Here is an 18,737-nt window from a genome sequence, read left to right as displayed (position 1 = left end):
ATCATTGAAAGTTATGTAAAATACATCTAGATATGCCGTAAGCTATTGGCTCTGTGGAGAACCCAGGATGAAAATCACTTGTATGGATTTGTTCATTTCAAGTAATGTTTCATTTTGTACAGAAATTGAATTGCATAGCGGAGACACAATGGCTGCCTCGCCAACAGTCTGTCTGTCCATTCTTTCTTTTGTCGTTTGTTTGTATGTGTTAAATGTATGTTTTTAGTGTTCTTTAGCTTGTTTTATGTGGGTGGGAAATTTTTCTAATATCTTACCTCGACGAAGATGTGATTTTTTTCTGTATCGTATCTCTGTCCTCACTGCGGCCTAACATCGAGGAGTTGGTGGCCTTTGCTGGAGACCGACTTCGAGAGCTCCACCGCGGGTGCCTGTGGACTAACATCACGGAGCTTGGGATCTCTGGTCAGAGACCGACGTCAGGAACTCCAAGCCGCAGGAGCTTCGACCACCCAGACGCGGGAGCTTCGATCACCCCCACTGCGGATGGTTCGAATTCCCCGACCGTGGAAGAATAAAAGAAGAAGAAGATTGGACTTTATTGCCTTCCATCACAGTGAGGAACGTGGGCAATCCACTGTGGTGGATGTTTGTGTTAACTTTTATGCAGTTGTGTGTCTTGTTGCTTTTTTCGAATTTCACTGTACCTTAATTGGTACATGTGACAATAAACTGACCTTGAAACCTTGAGACAAAGGTGTGCAACATAACACAAGTGTCTAATCAACGATTAATTGATACAAGATTGCCATTCATTCTCATATTCAAGTGCCCATTCAAGTACCTTGTTCAGATCCATGTAATCTTTCTAAATACAGAAGTTTTTTAATGCAACTGAAGATGATTTAGTTTTTTTATTTTATAACCACCCAAGGGAAATGCAACCAACTTCAGTATCGCATGCTACCTATCCTCTGTGAATTTGATCATCATAAAACATGCGGAATGAACATGGGACTTACAGATCTATAAAACTTAACTCCTCACAGAGGAACTCGGGGCACAGTCAAACATAACCACATATATAAATCATATATATTTTATGTTGTATGCTTTATTGCAGAGGCATAATGGCATTTCCTTCAAACAGTTTGAGGGTTTAATGAGATTCTATTACCCAAGAATGAGTGCTCGAGATAAATATCTCACCTTCAAAGCACTGAAGAAAAGCAATACAGAGTTACTTGGGTAAGGACTTTCAGGCATTATATCCTAATAATCAATTCCTTTTTTTAAATGTTTTCGTCCCTTTCTAAATCATTTACACTCTTCAACTTCAACTGTGCTTGCTAGGATTGTGAAAGTATAAATAATTATGTGTTTAAAATATGTGTTCCATAGAATAGAAGATTTTTACAACTTCTATGAAGTTACCGGATTAAAATGGAAAGTAAGTATTGTGGAAGTTTTACAATTTGGATGGAGATATATATTGGAAAGTTGGATTGATGTGCATTTTATCTTCTCTATACTATTTTTATATTGAATCTAAACTGTGGCGTGCAAATTCAGTAAGAAAATCTAGTATAAAAATAATTACATTTCCAATGCATTGGTGATTTCTCAATATTCAGCATCATATTGATGGCAAACAATATTTAAACTATGGGAAGATGCTGTTTCCTTTTGCCTCATTTTTAAATGGTAATTGTAAAATGTGCCTTAATTGAATAATATAAATATTGTTAGATGATTCAGTCTATCCTTTTTAATGGAGTAGATCTCCCATTTCTCTGGGTGAAAGGGAATTTAAGCGAATGATTAGATTTATAACATAGTTTCATAATTTCTTCCCACGCTCTCTGTGCATCTCCCCTTGGGAATGTGTAATTGTTACTCCTAGCCCGATACATTATCATTTATTTATATAACATCTTAATAATACTTGCTGTCAAACAAAGTAAAAATGTGCTCCAATTGATTACAGTTTGATATTGCTTTTCCATCCCTAGGCAAAAAGAAGTGGAGACTATTGGTTTTATGACCTCCCACATACTCCATTTCTCATTTTTAAAGGTAACAATCACTGTGAATGATGTGTTGAAATTGCCAGGTTCATCTTGGATATCCCATAATTGGGTTTTGTTTAGGTATAAAAATTACCATGTGATATTTGAGAACCTTCAGTAAATTTAATTTTAATTTACCAAGTGGTTTATTGAATACATGCAAATATTGCAGATTATAATGAGTTACAAATCTGGAGATTGATCTCCAAGTTTGAGTAATAAGTTCATAAGTTATCGGAGCAGAATTAGGCCATTTGGCCCATCCAGTCTATTCCGCCATTCAATCATGGCTGATCTATCTTTCCCTCTCAACCCCATTCTCCTGCCTTCTCCCCATAACCCCTGACACTAATATTGGCTAATCATTGACATGTTATGGGTGAAATCAACATCAGAGCCCAAGAATGAAAAAAAAAGTTTTCTTTTGCTATTTTTAAGATTTCATTTTTAGGATTTATCAGAATTGCTAAGATTAGTATTTATCACCTAAAATTAATTATCTTGCAAGGTTAGTCAAATGGTCTTGCTTGAACTGCAGCGATTAGGTTTTGATGATATGTCCACTGTAAACATAAACAACGTTTCAGGTTTCTGATCCATGGTCATGAAGGAAACGCAATGTAAGTCCACATCTGTATGGTGTGTCATTTAAGTAGGATCTTAATTGAGTCGTTTTATTTTGCTCTAGAATACAGGAGCCAAGTGGTGATTTAATGAAGGCATATAAAATTATTAGAGACCAGATTAGGGTGAACAGAAAGGATTCTATTCCTCTAGTGCAGGGATCAATAAATCAGGTGAGAGATTTAAGATGTGGAGGAAGGAACTAGAGATGCTAGTTTAAATCGAAGATAGACACAAAGCTGGAGTAACTCAGCAGGACAGGCAGCATCTCTGGAAGAAGGGCCTCGACCCGAAACATCACCCATTCCTTCTCTCCAGAGATGCTACCTGCCCCTCTGAGTTACTCCAGCTTCTTGTGTCTATCTTCAAGAGATTTAAGATAATTGGCAGAAGGATTGGAGGAGTGTTCAGGAAAACATTTTCATCTAAAGAATGGTGGTGAGGATCTGGAACCCACTGCCAGAAAGGATGGGGAAAGTCAAAATGCACATTACATTTTAAAGAGTGCTAAATGAACAATTGAAGTGGCTTAAAAACCAGGAATATGGAAATATTAATGTCAGACAGCGTCAATGCGGAAAGCACGGAACGAGAGGGTGGGAAGCTGTAGGAGTGTCTTTCTGAACAGCTTATTTTTAATACCAGCATATGACACTATCTCAAATGGCTTTGTGTGTCATAACTTATATAATTCTATAATTCCTGTGTAGTGATTTCTAAGATAGTTTGAATAGTTTCAATATTTTGACTTGAAACCATAATACATATGTCATTTTTATTAGAAATAGACAGAAAATGCTGGAGTAACTCAGAGGGTCAGGCAGCATCCTTGGAGAATATGAATAGGTGACTTGTCGGGTTGGAAACCTTCACATTTTGTCGGGGGGCAGGAAAGAAAGCTGGGATAGCTGAGAAGGGGCAGGACAGAGCATGGCCAGTAATCGGTGAACATAGGAGAGAGGGGTCATATGATCTGCAGATTGCAGGACAAACATCAGAGAGACACGTGTGGTAACTGAAGAAGGCTCACGACCCGAAACATCACCTATTTCTTCACTCCATAGATGCACCCTCACCCGCTGAGTTTCTCCAGCATTTTTGTCTACCTCAGAGAGACAGGTGTGAGCCCGAGGGGATAAAGAGTTGCGAATTGCTAGGCTCAAGGAAAGAAAATGTTTGAATTGTGTATCCATTGTAAACAGTATAAGTGGAGGGTGAGGTCAGCCAAGTTTGAGGGGAGGGGAAGTAGGCTGTGGGTTAGTTATTTAAAATTGGATCATTCAATGTTCATACTGTTGGGTTGTAAGCTACCCAAGCGTTATATGAGGTGCAGTGGAAATCGAGGAGGGCAGGATGGAAAGGTATGGGAAAGGAAATTAAAATGGTCAGCTTTATGTTATGCTATTTTTATTATATGGAAACTTCAACATGTTTAAAATAGGGATATTTTAATTTGCTATGAACGATAAATATTTGAACTATACTCTACTTTTATAGGCATTAATATCCTTGTGAAGTCCAAAGCATTCCGATATGCCATGTGTGAGTAGATGTATTTGTTGCTCAGTTTATACTAATTGATCCATGCTGGAAAAGTTATATTTACAGCTATCTTTATGATGCTGAATCAGTTCATCTTAAGACAGAAGATATGTTTTAAAGATGTTTCTGCAATGGTCATGTGAATACATTGTCTCCGAATTTTTGAAAATATGTATTGGGCCAATATTATGATTCGTTCCTGTTTCAAAGCTTTCTTCCAAACATTTTGATTGATTTCAGAAGAAATATAATTGGAAAAAGGGCAAGAAATGTTTCTGCGTAATAAGTTCATAAGTTATCGGACTAACTTCATAGCATGATAATTGAGAGAGAAAATTTAGTTTTTTTTGCACGTAATATTGTTTAAAATATTACTTTGGAGTGAACGTTAAGCTTTATGGGAGAATTAATTATACATATGTTTTCTGAAATAAGTACAACGATAAATATACACCCGTCTTTCTATTACAGATGTTGTAATTGCTGTAAACGGAATTTGGATACTGGCAGACACACTCATGATTAAAGGTATCAAGACTACTTTGCAACTACAACTGTGTAATTGGTTCAGACAGAACTGATTAATGAGTTAAATGGAGCTGACTGAGAACTGGCAGTTCCATAAAGAACTGTTTGATATCAGCTATTAGTGGCTCAGCTCATTACAGACCACCACTAGAGAAAAGGGTTGAAGCCACTTCATATCCAACCTCTCCACTTTATGCCAGAGATGAGTAATGTACAGATGGTAACCTTATTCATTTGGGTGGTTTCCATCCCTTTAAAGAAAAGGGCAGTGCACAAATGTGTATGAATTACTTATTTAAGAGTCAAGAGTATTTCATTGTCATATGTACTGACAATGGAGCAATGAAATTGTTACATGCAGCAGCATAACAGACCTGTACGATACACATACAGCTAATATATAGCAAACAAACATTCAATAGATTAATAATTAATACATTCAATGCTTTTGATTGATTATTACAATTTAGTTACGGTTTAGTTTATTGCCGTGTATACTGAGGTACAGTGAAAACCTTTTGTTGCGTGCTATCCAGTCAGCAGAAAGACAATATATGATTACAATTGAGCCATTAGATACATGTATTAGCAATGTTACAAAATTTTGAGATTTTAAAAATCAAGTCTGTAATTTATCCCATCAGATAAAGCATAAAAATAAGTTTAATTTGACACCTAATTCACTTTCATATCTCAAGTATTTAAAAAGTTATGGCCATTTTCATACTCGGAAATGAGCATCTTGTTCCCTATTGATTTTATATGGACATAACAAAAAAGTTGTGATCGTGAACAGTCAAAAGCCCATAACTTTCTTAAAAATTAAGAGAACTGAATGAAATTTTCAGTTATCATAGATTGAAGCATTCTGAAACAAATATAAAATAATCTTACTTGGATGACCTGAAATTAAAGCATATAATTAGTTAGTTACCTAATTGTAGCTAATTTCAGACTTCAATTACTAGATCTAAACATCTATCCATTTCTTAATAAATGATTAACATTTTTAAATAGCCTAAATGTCCAAATAATATTCACAAATAATTCACAATAAAACATGATTTTTAAATCTCATTTACATTAATTTATAGGCCAAATGGAAGGAATTCAGTGTTCAATTGCTGTAAATAAATGCCCATTTAAATCAGCTTTCCAGTGGGTCCCTGTGGAACGCGCTGGTTTAGAACGTTCACATTGCGGTAGATTTGTGCCCCCAAATGCCGAGAAAAATACTGCGGGATATAATGGGCCCAAAATGAGCTACTCGCAATATTAAACTTTGTATAAAGGGATCTTTAGAAGCCCTTTTTAATGTAAAAATATACAACCTACCTTCTGTGGTTTGCTTTATGAGACCCTGCGGTTGCTGGCGGTCGCGGGTTTAGAGATTGATTTTTAAACTACTATAACTATTATTCAAGGCCTTTAAACCTAATAATAGCTTTTGCGACGGGGTCTTCCAGCGATTTTTCGTTAATAATTAACTAGGCTGAACATCTTCGATTTGAACAGCCTAGAGAAAATCGCGTTTTAAACCCGCCCCCTCTAAACGGCGCCAAAATCGCGCACACCCGCAGCGGCAGATTTTCAAAGACGCTTCAGGTAGGCTTTGCAACATACCTACATGTATCTAATAACGTATAGTGCAAGGTAAAGCTCGCAAAGTCCGATCAAGGATAATCTGAGGGTCACCAATGAGGTAGATGGTAGTTCAGGATTGCTCTCTGGTTGTGGTAGGATGATTCATTTGCCTGATAACCTGTTGCTTGATTTCTGAGTATTTAATGATATTTTAAGTTAGTTTTATAAATGTTACAAATTATTTAAATGGAACAGTTCAGTTCTGAGGGGAGGTACACAAAAATGCTGGAGAAACTCAGCGGGTGCAGCAGCATCTATGGAGCGAAGGAAATCGGCAACGTTTCGGGCCGAAACCCTTCTTCAGACTGATCAGTCCGAGATGTTGCCTATTTCCTTCGCTCCATAGATGCTGCTGCACCCGCTGAGTTTCATCAGCATTTTTGTGTACCTTCGATTTTCCAGCATCGGCAGTTCCTTCTTAAACAGTTCTGAGGGGAGATTGGTCTGTTCTCCCTGGAGGAGGTTAAGATGGGGCATGATTGCGGTATATAAAATGACGTGAGGTATAGACAGAATAACCTGCACAAAATGTCTCCCCCATATCAGAAGTAGATAAAACTAGATGACATAAAGTTTGGGTAAAGGGGATGAGCTTTGGAGGGGTTAGGAAGGACACTTTTGTACCTAGAGATGGCACTGGAATGCACTTCCTGAGAAAATGGTTGAAGCCAGAAATCTCTTTTGTATCTCTTTTGTATAAAATATGTGTTTGAAATTATACTTTGTACTTTGTTTCTTTTTTTAATGATTGTTTTTTTTGTAGATGGTGCCTTTTTCCTTAGGATTGTGCCCTGGAGTTACATTGTATTTCTCACAAGTAAGTGCAATTTATTATTGAACTATCATCCAATGACATAATTCTTTTTGTTTTGCATTTTTTTTTCCTCATTGTGTTAGTCCCAGGCACATTTTGTAGCAGTGGTGTAAAACCTAAATGATTGGGTTTGAAATAAAAGCAGGAATTAGCTAGTCGGTGTGTCAGACCTGCTCCATCATTCAGCGCGATCTTGACTGATCATCCACTTCAGTGATCGGTTCCTGTCTTCTTCCCCTATTGCTTGAATCCTTCAGCACTGACACATATATCTGTATCCCTTGTGATAATACTTAATGACCTGGCCTTCACTGCCTTCTGTAGTAGGAAATTCTGCACGTTCACCATTCTCTGAGTGAAGACATTTCTCATGATCTCAGTTCTAAGTGAGCTACCCTGTATCCTGATGTTAAGACCCCCTGGTTTGTGACTGTCGGGCCTTGTTAGAATTTTGTAGGTTTCTAAGGGATCACCTCTCATTCTGCTATACTCGGGTGAATGTAGACCTAACTAACCGAAGGTCTTGCCAGGAACCCCTCTCCCATCAGGCAAGAGGTAAATGTGTGAAAATTCACACCTCCAGATTCAGGGACAGTTTCTTCCCAGCTATCAGCAGGCAACTGAACCATCCTATCAACAACTAGCGAGCAGTGCTGAGCTACCATTACCTTATTGGAGACTCTCGGATTATCTTTAATTGGGCTTTACTGGACTTTATCTTGCAGTTCAGATTATTCCTTTTATCCCATATCTGTACACTGTGGACGGCTCGGTTATAATCATGTATAGTCTTTCCGCTGACTGGATAGCACGCCACAAAAAGCTTTTCACTGTACCTCGGTACACACGACAAACTAAACTAAACTAAAAGCAGACTAGTAAATCTCTGTTGTGCTCTCTCCATGGAAGTACATCCTTTCTCACATAAGGAGGCTAAAAGTGCATGTAAAACACAGTTAGCTTCCCACTACGGCCCTGCATAGCTTCAACAAGACATCCACACATACACTCATCCTCTTGAATTGAACGCTGTCATACAATTTGCCGTTCCAATCTGAACATATGCCTTCAGCGACTGGTGTACAAGGCCATTCTCACTAACTTTTCCCAGTCCATCACCATTCAGATAACAATCTGTCTTTTTTTAGATGCAACGCAGATTGCATTCCATTTATTTAATTTGAACAACTATCAAGCATTTGCCCACACATCCAACTTGTCACAATCACTGCAGTTTTTTATGTCTCCTTACAGCTGACCATCCCCCCTCAGCTTTACGTTGTCTGCAAATTCTGAATTATAGAGATATATTGATATTGATATATATTGTGCATTGAAGAGACCTGTGCTGGGGATTATTCTGAAATGCATCCACACATCATAATCCAAGGCAACCAAGCCATTCTAGGATTTATTTTTGAAGGAGAATGATTTTCTTATCCCAACCATAACAGAACAGTAAAATGGAGACACAGGAACTGCACATGCTGGTTTACAAAAAAAAGACAGTGCTGGGTATCCGACTGCGTTACTTCGGCACTCTTGTGTCTTTTTTTCATAACAGAACAGCCTTGATTTGGTGATGTTCCTGGATTTAACTCTACTCTGTTTCATCGTGCATTTGCCCATTTGCATTTGTTTTATGTTCTGCAGATTTTTTTTGCTGTATAGTTTATAAATCATTACATTGCTTATAATTTACTTAACAAAAGTTTCTTTATCTGCCCTACCCAGCATATTCCACTCTGAGATAATGATTAAGGAAGTTGGGTGATTTAACCTCCATTATATGTTGAGTACATCTGCGCTGGTCTTTCCGTACAAGTATATATCTTCTATTGTGCAAATGTACCTAAAAGAGGTATTTTTCCATAACAAATGTCTTTTTTCTTCAAACTCTTCATGACATTTTAACCTTCCTTGAAAATTTCCCTCAAGAGTGTAATGTTATGTCAGTGTGATTGATCAGAATGGTTATGGATCTTGGATGCACTCAGTAATGGAACCTTAATATCTTTGCTGAGTTATGTGAAAATGAGAATATTATAAGACACTTTTTAATGCGCTGTTGTCTTAGAATTATCCATCTTTCTACAGCAAGCTAAACATTGATGTTTGCTTCCACAATATATTTAGAAACAAGCTCTATTTGCATTTGTTAAAATATTAGAAAACTAAAGTTTGGATCACTTGTGGAATTTACTAAGCTGCAATAAGTTCCCCACAGCAATAACAAGCTTCCTTTTCATACTAATCAAGAGATTCATAGAATGCAAATAATCTTTTCAATTTAGGCAATAGGTGCAGGAGTAGGCCATTCGGCCTTTTGAGCCAGCACCACCATTCAATGTGATCATGGCTGATCATCCACAATCAGTATCCCGTTCCTGCCTTCTCCCCATATCCCTGACTCTGTCCGCTATCTTTAAGCGTCCTATCTAGCTCTCTCTTGAAAGTATCCAGAGAACTGGTCTCCACCGCCCTCTGAGGCAGAGAATTCCACAGACTCACAACTCTCTGTGTGAAAAAGTGTTTCCTCAACTCCGTTCTAAATGGCTTACTCCTTATTCTTAAACTGTGGCCCCTGGTTCTGGACTCCCCCAACATCGGGAACATGTTTCCTGCCTCTAGCGTGTCCAATCCCTTAATAATCTTATATGTTTAAATAAGATAACCTCTCATCCTTCTAAATTCCAGAGTATACAAGCCCAGCCACTCCATTCTCTCAGCATGTGACAGTCCCGCCATCCCAGGAATTAACTTTGTGAACCTATGCTGCACTCCCTCAATAGCAAGAATTAATTGTGAATTAATCTGTTCAAAGACAGTAAAGACATTTTAAAAGAACACAAGGTTAGTTTAGGTTATTGTCACATGTACTGAGGTGTAGTGAGAAGGCTATATGTTATGTGCTATCCAGTCAGCTGAAAGACTATACATGATTACAATCAATCCACCTGCAGTGTACAGATACTGGATAAACGGAATAACATTTAGTGCAATATAAAGTCCAGTAAAGTCTGATCAAAGATAGTCCGAGGGTCTCCAATGAGGTAGACGGTAGGTCAGGACCGTTCTCTAGTCGGTGATAGATGGTTCAGTTGCCTTATAACAGCTGGAAAGCAACTGTCCCTGAAACTGGAGGTGTGCGTTTTCAAACTTCTGTATGGGAGAGGGAGAAAGAGGGAGTGACAGTGGTGAAATTTGTCCTTGATTATGCTGCTGGCCTTGCCGAGGCTGCTTGATGGAATCAATGGAAGGGAGGTTGGTTTGCGTGATGGTCTGGGCTGCATCCACACATCTCTGCAATTTATTGCAGTTTTGGATGGAGCTGTTCCCAGACCATGCTGTGATGCATCCCAATAAAATGCTTTCTACGGCGCATCTGTAGAAGTTGGTGGGAGTAGTTGGGGACATGCCGAACACGTGGCAATTACTGCTAAAATAAACTCAGAAATTTAAAAAAATGATGATTGACTCTATAAACCTCCAAATGATTTAATCATCCCGTTCTTACACTCAAAATTATTTTCACTGCAGCATTTATTTTCTTCATACAGTGATTGTAATTTTATGTTTTGCGCAGTTTATGGTGTTGAAATGTTGCTGAAAATTACTGGACTGGGACCATCTGAGTATTTCACATCTGGATGGAATCTGTGAGTATGGAATAAACACCACGTAAAATAAATAAAGTTTCATCTTTTTGTGGCAAGAAAGTGCAGGCGTATTTATTAAAGAGTGCTGGAAAAATAATATAAATCAGAATTGATTTATTTAATCAGTGTTTTTAAATTGAAATTTTATATCCAATGTACGATCAACCAGTTGACAAAAATACTTTATACGGCAATAAGGCAATGATGTACCTGCAGCTTTGCATTTAGAGTCCGGATTATTATTCTGCTGTGCCTCCTTTGTGGTTTTATGGTGAATTGAAGCACAGAGGACGTACTTCTTTCACTTATTGAAGCTTCTGCATGAAAGTATTACCACTATTTATTCAGAAGTTTTAAGACTTTTCAAGTGCAACTGAGTAGGAATTCTTGAATTGTGGCTAGACGCTACTAATTTTAGTTCTTGCAACCGTTTAAGGAATGTAATGCAGGAGTCTCAAAGCGAAGTCTTTCTCAAAACCGTCACTGTTTTCAAGAATGACAAAGCCCATTTAGTTCATCAAACTAATTTTTGCAATCGGTTATTTCAGCATCCAAGTGATTATATGTGTCCTAAGATGTGTTACTTTCCCTAAAGATAATTACAGATTATTTATTATGTATGGAAAAAGAACATATTTTAAATTAGTTAAATTTACTTTTCATTCATTTACACGCTTATAGATAGGACAAAAATCACATTGGGTTTACTTCCAGAACAAACTCTTCTTATTACAAATTAGCCAACTTGGGAGACACATTAAAAAATATCAAAATAAATTTTATTCAGGATAAAAGATATGTACAAAACAAGAACTGTGCAAAATTTCTCTGACATTCTCCGCGGCTATGCATACATTCGTTAGCGTTATATTTGGTAGTGATATCAAAGACTATAATTATACCTAGCACCTTGCCACTCATGTGGCCCCCTGGTGTGATATCCCATCCCTACACCATACCTGCCCCCCAATGTGCAGCAGTGGAAGGACCCTAGAATTTAGGAGATATATGTCCTAGGGCAGCTACTTCCTGTACTTCCCTTACGGCAAATTCTCCCAGATACAAAGCATACACTGCTTTTTATACTACTACTTATCTACATTTCCTCTCCCCTGTAGTCAGTGGAGTGGTCGCCAGGCAGTATGGAGGCATGCGCTCACTTTGGGCCACTATTTTTGCAACTGGTCACTGAGATGGTATAATCCAGTTTCAACCTGGTTTAAGTGAGGACCCTCACCCAGCCTTGAGGATCATCTTACATCTTAGGCTGACCTGCCTTAACCCATTGTCCACTTTAACCGATTGTCTGCCTTGACGCGCTGTCTCTTTGCAACATATATTCTACCAACTTATTTTAATTTGAAGTGTTATTTTGGATGTATCATGTTGATCATAATCGATACTCATATCTAAGCCACTCCAAATGCGACCAAACCCAAATGTTTGTGGAAGGATTGGAGAAGGGGCAGGGCTATGATGTGGGCACAGGCTAATTTCATAAAAGGGTGATATGTCTCCTTCATCTTTTAGGTTTGATTTCCTGGTTACCATATTTGCATTTGTTGGAATAGTGGTCTTGGCATTTGATATGGAGCCATTCTATTTCATTGTTATATTGAGGCCACTTCAGTTGCTCAGGTTAGTAATTAGTTCTTTATACAGTGTTTATCTTCTCCAGGTAGACAGCATTTCTAAATCTGGCTAGATTTCAAGAAAATGTGCTTGCTTCTGAAGTTAATGTACTTGATGTCTTTTTATTACTTTGACCTAGCTTTTTGAGTCATATTGTCTGAACAATAAACACATATTTGCAGATGAAACTGAGAATGTTGTTTATATTTTACTGAGCAGATTGTCAACCTGGCATTTTAATATAAACATGGCATTAAAAACTGCTGGTAATAATGATGACACAATCTTCATTTTCACAATAGAAATGTAAATCGAGCAGCTCTTAAATGAGTAACGAATCCAATCGGAAATGTCCTCATTCTTCAGGGAACAGGGGTTCCCCTCCCCTCACCATAGATGAGGCTCTCTTCCATACCCCGCAACATTGCTCTCTCTCCCCATCACCCCCACTCGTAACAAGGGCAGAGTCCCCCTAGTCCTCACCTTTCACCTCACTAGCCGTCACATACAACAAATAGTCCTCCATCATTTTCGCCACCTCCAACGTGACCCCACCACTCGCCACATCTTCCCATCTCCCCCCCCTGTCTGCTTACCTGCTTACGCATGCCTCCGTAACTCCTTGGTCAATTCTTCCCTTCCCTCCCGCACTACCCCCTCCCCGGGCACTTTCCCTTGCAACCGCAAGAGGTGCTACACCTGTCGCTTAACCTCCCCCCTCGACTCCATTCAAGGACCCAAGCAGTCGTTCCAGGTGCGACAGAGGTTCACCTGCATCTCCTCCAACCTCATCTATTGCATCCGCTGCTCTAGATGTCAGCTGATCTACATCGGTGAGACCAAGCGTAGGCTTGGCGATCGTTTCGCCGAACACCTCCGCACGGTCCGCATTAACCAACCTGATCTCCTGGTGGCTCAGCACTTCAACTCCCCCACCCCCCATTCCGAATCCGACCTCTCTTCCTGGGCCTCCTCCATGGCCAGAGTGAACACCACCGGAAATTGGAGGAACAGCACCTCATATTCCGCTTGGGCAATCTGCACCCTAGTGGCATAAACATTGAATTCACCAATTTCCGGTAGCCCTTGCTGTCTCCTCCCCTTCTCAGCTCTCCCTCAGCCCTCGGGGTCCTCCTCTTCCTTTTTCCTTTTTCCTTTCTTCTCCCCATCCCCCCCCCCCCCCCCCACCCTACATCAGTCTGATGAAGGGTTTCGGCCCGAAACTTTGCCTATCTCCTTCGCTCCTTAGATGCTGCTGCACCCGCTGAGTTTCTCCAGCACTTTTGTCTACCACCAATTATAACAAACATGTGTGGGATGGCGCAGCTGGAAGAGATGCTTCCGCACAACTCTAGAGATCCTAGTTCGATCCTGACCTCGGATGCTGTCTGTGTGGAGCTTGCATGTTCTCCCTTTCAATGTATGGGTTACCTTTGGGTAGTCCAGTTTCCTCGCATTTCCCAAAGACCTGTGAGTTTGTAGGCTAATTGGACTGTGTAAAATTGCCACTAATGTGTTGGTATCTGTAAAATCTAGAAATAATTATATGCCCCTGTGAAAAAGTGAAAACTTTCCTATTTAAAACGGAAAATTGTTGCACAGGTCCACCGTCGATTTTACGGCACCTTTAGAGTCCAAGCTTTTCTGGATAGTCTGTTTTTGCCGGATCAACAGAGGCCACGGCCTCCGAGAAGAGTCCAACGGTACAGTAACGGTCCGCCTAGACTGCTGGGGAGCCGAGATACCGGCCCGTAAAGTCAGCCTCAGAAGTCGGCTATGGGAATGGAGTTCCAGAGCCTCGGCCGCAGGGAGCATATTCAACCTGCCGATCAGCACGGAAGTCTTGATGAGGTTGAGATCGGCCGCCTCACCCGGCATCGGCGCCACATTTTCAGGGGGACTTCCGGGGTGGATTTCAAGTGCATTCCAGATTAATGTCCAGATTAAACGAGGTGCCTAACCACCAGTTGCTGGAAAATCAGTGGTGGACCTGTATATACCACTCAAGTAACAAAATAAGTTTTCTTTCCGACATACGAGATTTGCTAAATAATCTACTCTATTCTCCAGATTATTTAAGATTAAGCGAAGATACAGAGATGTTCTGGACACAATGTTTGAATTACTTCCCAGAATGGCCAGGTATGGTTGAGAACTTTGATTATTGTTCATTTTTAAGAAAATATCGTTGACTAATTAAATATTATTTATAATATAACACTGTGAGCATATTATTTATCTCTTTCCAGTTTAGGGTTAACACTCATGATATTTTACTACTCGTTTGCAATAGTGGGAATGGAGTTTTTTGGTGATGTTCTCTACCCTAACTGCTGCAAGTAAGTGTATTTGTAGGATTAAGAAAACCTAACTGTAATTTATATTGTTTTCTCTGATAATGAAGAATATCTCACTCCTAAACACCTCTCCCCATACTGAAATATTTATTTTCTCAGTGCCCTTTGGGGAGAGGCAGGTCCAGACTAGTCTTGCAGTGTTGATTTCTTCTCATCCTGTTTAGTCCTGGTAGGCATTGAAATACTCAAGTATCTGAGTATTTTTTGATGAGAAATACCAAGGCTAAAGTCATGTAGGAAATTTTGGTTTAGGTGTAGCTTTATTACTGTCCCGTGAACCGAGGTAAAATGGAAAACTTAATTTTGCATGTTTCCCCCCATCAAATCAGATAATGCTACACATTGATACAATCAAGCCAAACTCAAGTATAATAGTTAGAGCAAAGGTAAAAATATAGTTTCCAGCATTGTAGCGCAACAGCTCCGGAGACGGAGTACATTGTCCGCAATGGGATAGAGGTGCATAGGACAGAGCCCTAGCTGATGGAAGGACCATTCAGAAGGCTGATAACAAAGGGGAAGAAGCCCTTTGATATTCTGCTTAGACAACCAATGCACTACAGTGAACTGGACACACCATCTACTGGAGAAATTAAAGAATACATTTGTCCCTGAATACTTCAATAATTAGAAATCTAGGGTTTGTTTATTGGATTAATAAGTCACGACGGGATTCTGAGGCAATTTATCATGAAGGCAAGAAATCTTCAAATTTGTTTCTTATCTGCTCTGAATTAACTGATCACAGTTAAAGTTGACATTTGAGCATTGCAGCCGCTTCAATGACCTTCATGAGTCATGCTGACAAGTGTGAGTGTGTGGATGTAAGATGAGGGCAGCATTTGTGTCAGCTGGCACCGTCGTCATATTATTAGGAGAATATTATGACTTTGAAGTCAGGTATCACTATATCCTTCAAAGGACAAACGTTGGGATTAGCAGGAAGTTTCAGCAGGACTTGTTTAATTATAAAAACAAGATATGGTTAAACATTTTAAAATAGCAATGCAGTCAAGAATTTAGCACTAAGGGAGTGAGAAATCATTGCAATGTGTTTCTATTACATGATCCAAATACCAATCTGGGTGGTCCATTATGAAAAGGGGTGTTAAATAGGGGAGGGAAGATGTATGTTTAACTCATTAATAGCATGTTTTAGTGTGGGATAGTAATTCTGTTTGCTTTACCTCATCAACCAGAACATATCTCTACATAGTTAGAGATGTTTCATATTGGCAAGATGTCCTTGACTGTACAATAATATTATTATATTTTTGGAGCACTTTACTCCATGTTGGTGTCGCTACAACTCAGAATATGACCACATTCTTTGTCTGCAGTAACAGCATGGTAGCAGATTCATACCGTTGGATAAATCGGACTATTGGTGACAGAACAGTGATACAGGGGTATTATTCCCTCAATAACTTCAATAACATCCTGAACAGTTTTGGTGCGTAAGATTCATGTATTATTTCTCTATTTAGCATAGCATACAATGAGAGCGCTGAAAATAATCAGGTACATTTTTTGTGTGGTTTTTTTGCAGTTACTTTGTTTGAGCTGACTGTTGTAAACAATTGGTATATAATCATGGTGAGTTTTCTTGACATTAAGCACATTTCCAAACAATAAGGTCCATGTCATTTAGTCTGTGGCTTTAATTTAAAATAAAAACTAGCTGCAATTCTCTCTTTGCAGGAAGGCGTGGTATCTCAGACATCTCACTGGAGTCGTATTTACTTTATGACTTTCTATATTGTAACAATGGTAAGTAAAATACCATATTACTGCTCTTTCTTCTTCTTTGATATTACAATTTCTGTCTTCGTAATGTAGAACTTTAAATCTGGTTGCTAATGAACAATAATAATAATGAATTTCTTATAATAGTAAACCTTATGGAAAATATCAATCCAAAAACCTCTTCAGAAAATGAAACTAACTTATGTTTCTTTTGCAATATTTATTCCTCGTCACTTCAAGAGTCTGGATTATAAATCACTGTTCAATAGTTATCTGTCACTGATTCAGTTATTCAATGGTTCCAGCCATGCTCTCAATGAAATTAGAACTCTTCCATGATGCTGCCTCTTTCTTTGAAGTGGATGCTGTGCAAACAGTTCTTGGTTTCTTGGTCCTCCAAGTTGCTGGGCTTGTTGATACCAATGAGTGTTTGGGAAGGTACAATTGAGTATCGGAATTGGATAAGGGGTAAGGGATCAGAGAGTGACCATTTTTACCAGGAACACACTGCTTGGATCAATAATGAAAGCAGAGTCACTGACAGCATTTAAGATGTGTCTAGATGAACACATCAATCACCAAAGCATAGAAGGCTATTGGCCATGTGCTGGAAGAAGTAATTAGTGTCAATGGGTCCCTGCTGGTCGGCTTGGATATGGTGGGCCAAATGGCCTGTTTCCATGGTCTATGACTCTATTACTACCTGACCCAATGAGGTCCTCTAGCAGTGTTTTGCTCAAGCTTTCCACAAGATTCTTGTGACTGTAAAATGCTATAGATTTTGAAACGCATATCCCAATGGAAGTTGTTATTAAATATTAGTTACTCTATTGGGCAGGTCACACCTATTTATTGGGGCTCCAGCAGGGGTTAAATATTAGATTATTTTCACTGAACTGTTTGAGAGGACTGGTGCAGGCAGTTCAATTACTAATATGGTAATTAATAGAACCTTGTTTATCGCTCAGTTTTTACATTGTGGAAAGAGGTTGTTCCATTGTGATAGATAACCAATGGGTCCACCATACCTCCGGATACTTTTTTTAATTAAATGTACGAAATAAAAAGAAAATCTACTTAGTGAAAAGATTGTCCATTTTAGCCACTGGTACCCTAATTAGAACTATACCACAGAGTGCTGATCTGTTATAGCATTTGTGGTCCCCCAGTTAGAGTATGTACCGGACTGTAACTTGAAAAAACAATCTGTTGAGATGCGGTCTGCTATGGAGGGATACTGGAATTAATCAGCACTTGGCACCACAGACCAGCTCCCTGCATGGCAACTCATTGCTAGATCTATGCCACATTATCAGCACATCAGTAGGGAGGGCAAGAGTTTGTGTCCAGTTTTACCAGAACCCACGGTACAGGCACAGTAGCAGGGAGAGTCGGAGTTAATGCCAGGTTTGCAGCACAGCAGTGATGTTTCGCTACATATAAAATTATTATGACCTCCAGACTCTGATTTCCTGGAATTCCAGGGAATGCGCTCTGTGTATTAAAAGAGTTACTGGTGTATATAGCTTTTTTAAATGTTGCATAGGAGGAGGGGGTGGGGGATAGGGAGAGTGAAAGCACTTTGTGAATTTGAACAACTTACATTAACTTCAAAGAAAAGAATTGTAATCATTTGAGTAAATAACACTGATTTCTGTAGACACAAAATGCTGGAGAAACTCAGCGGGTGAGGCAGCATCTATGGAGAGAAGGAATTGGCGACGTTTCGGGTAGAGAAGGGTCTCGACCTGAAACGTCGCCAATTCCTTCTCTCCATAGATGCTGCCTTACCTGCATTTTATGTCTACCTTTGATTTTACCAGCACCTGCAGTTCTTTCTTAACTGATTTCTGTAACTCCATTTACACCTTCTGCTTTTTGGTTATTGATGTGTAATGTATTTCATAAAGCATTTAAGTCAACCTTAAATTATTTGTGTAATTTTTATTTAGAAAAGTTTAATAACATTAGAATGTAATTCTAATTCTTAGTTAGAAGTAGACATTGAACATAAAACAGTACAGAACTGGGCCTTTGGCCCACAATGTTTGTGCTGAACATGAAACCAAGTTAAACTAATCTCCTCTGGCTGCCTATAATCCATATCCCTCCATTTCCTGCATATCCATGTCATATTTTGTAATGTCACCAACCTGACATATTT

The 18,737-nt window shown here is 39.0% G+C and overlaps 1 protein-coding gene across 1 annotated transcript in view; it reads left to right on the top strand.

Annotated features, from left to right (window-relative positions):
* The window catches only part of tpcn1 (two pore segment channel 1), an 83,010-nt gene that overhangs the window by 57,709 nt on the left and 6,564 nt on the right, over positions 1-18,737 (top strand). The window contains exons 11-23 of the mRNA XM_033043141.1: positions 1,082-1,206; positions 1,360-1,408; positions 1,971-2,034; positions 4,149-4,193; positions 4,665-4,721; positions 7,129-7,182; positions 10,766-10,838; positions 12,369-12,476; positions 14,541-14,612; positions 14,720-14,809; positions 16,168-16,280; positions 16,377-16,423; positions 16,529-16,597. Of these exons, the coding sequence (XP_032899032.1) occupies positions 1,082-1,206; positions 1,360-1,408; positions 1,971-2,034; positions 4,149-4,193; positions 4,665-4,721; positions 7,129-7,182; positions 10,766-10,838; positions 12,369-12,476; positions 14,541-14,612; positions 14,720-14,809; positions 16,168-16,280; positions 16,377-16,423; positions 16,529-16,597 (966 nt within the window). The remainder of the gene's footprint in view (positions 1-1,081; positions 1,207-1,359; positions 1,409-1,970; positions 2,035-4,148; positions 4,194-4,664; positions 4,722-7,128; positions 7,183-10,765; positions 10,839-12,368; positions 12,477-14,540; positions 14,613-14,719; positions 14,810-16,167; positions 16,281-16,376; positions 16,424-16,528; positions 16,598-18,737) is intronic.

Source organism: Amblyraja radiata, chromosome 25 (genome assembly GCF_010909765.2).
Source record: "Amblyraja radiata isolate CabotCenter1 chromosome 25, sAmbRad1.1.pri, whole genome shotgun sequence".
Taxonomy (NCBI): domain Eukaryota; kingdom Metazoa; phylum Chordata; class Chondrichthyes; order Rajiformes; family Rajidae; genus Amblyraja; species Amblyraja radiata.
This window is presented reverse-complemented; position numbering and strand designations above follow the sequence as displayed.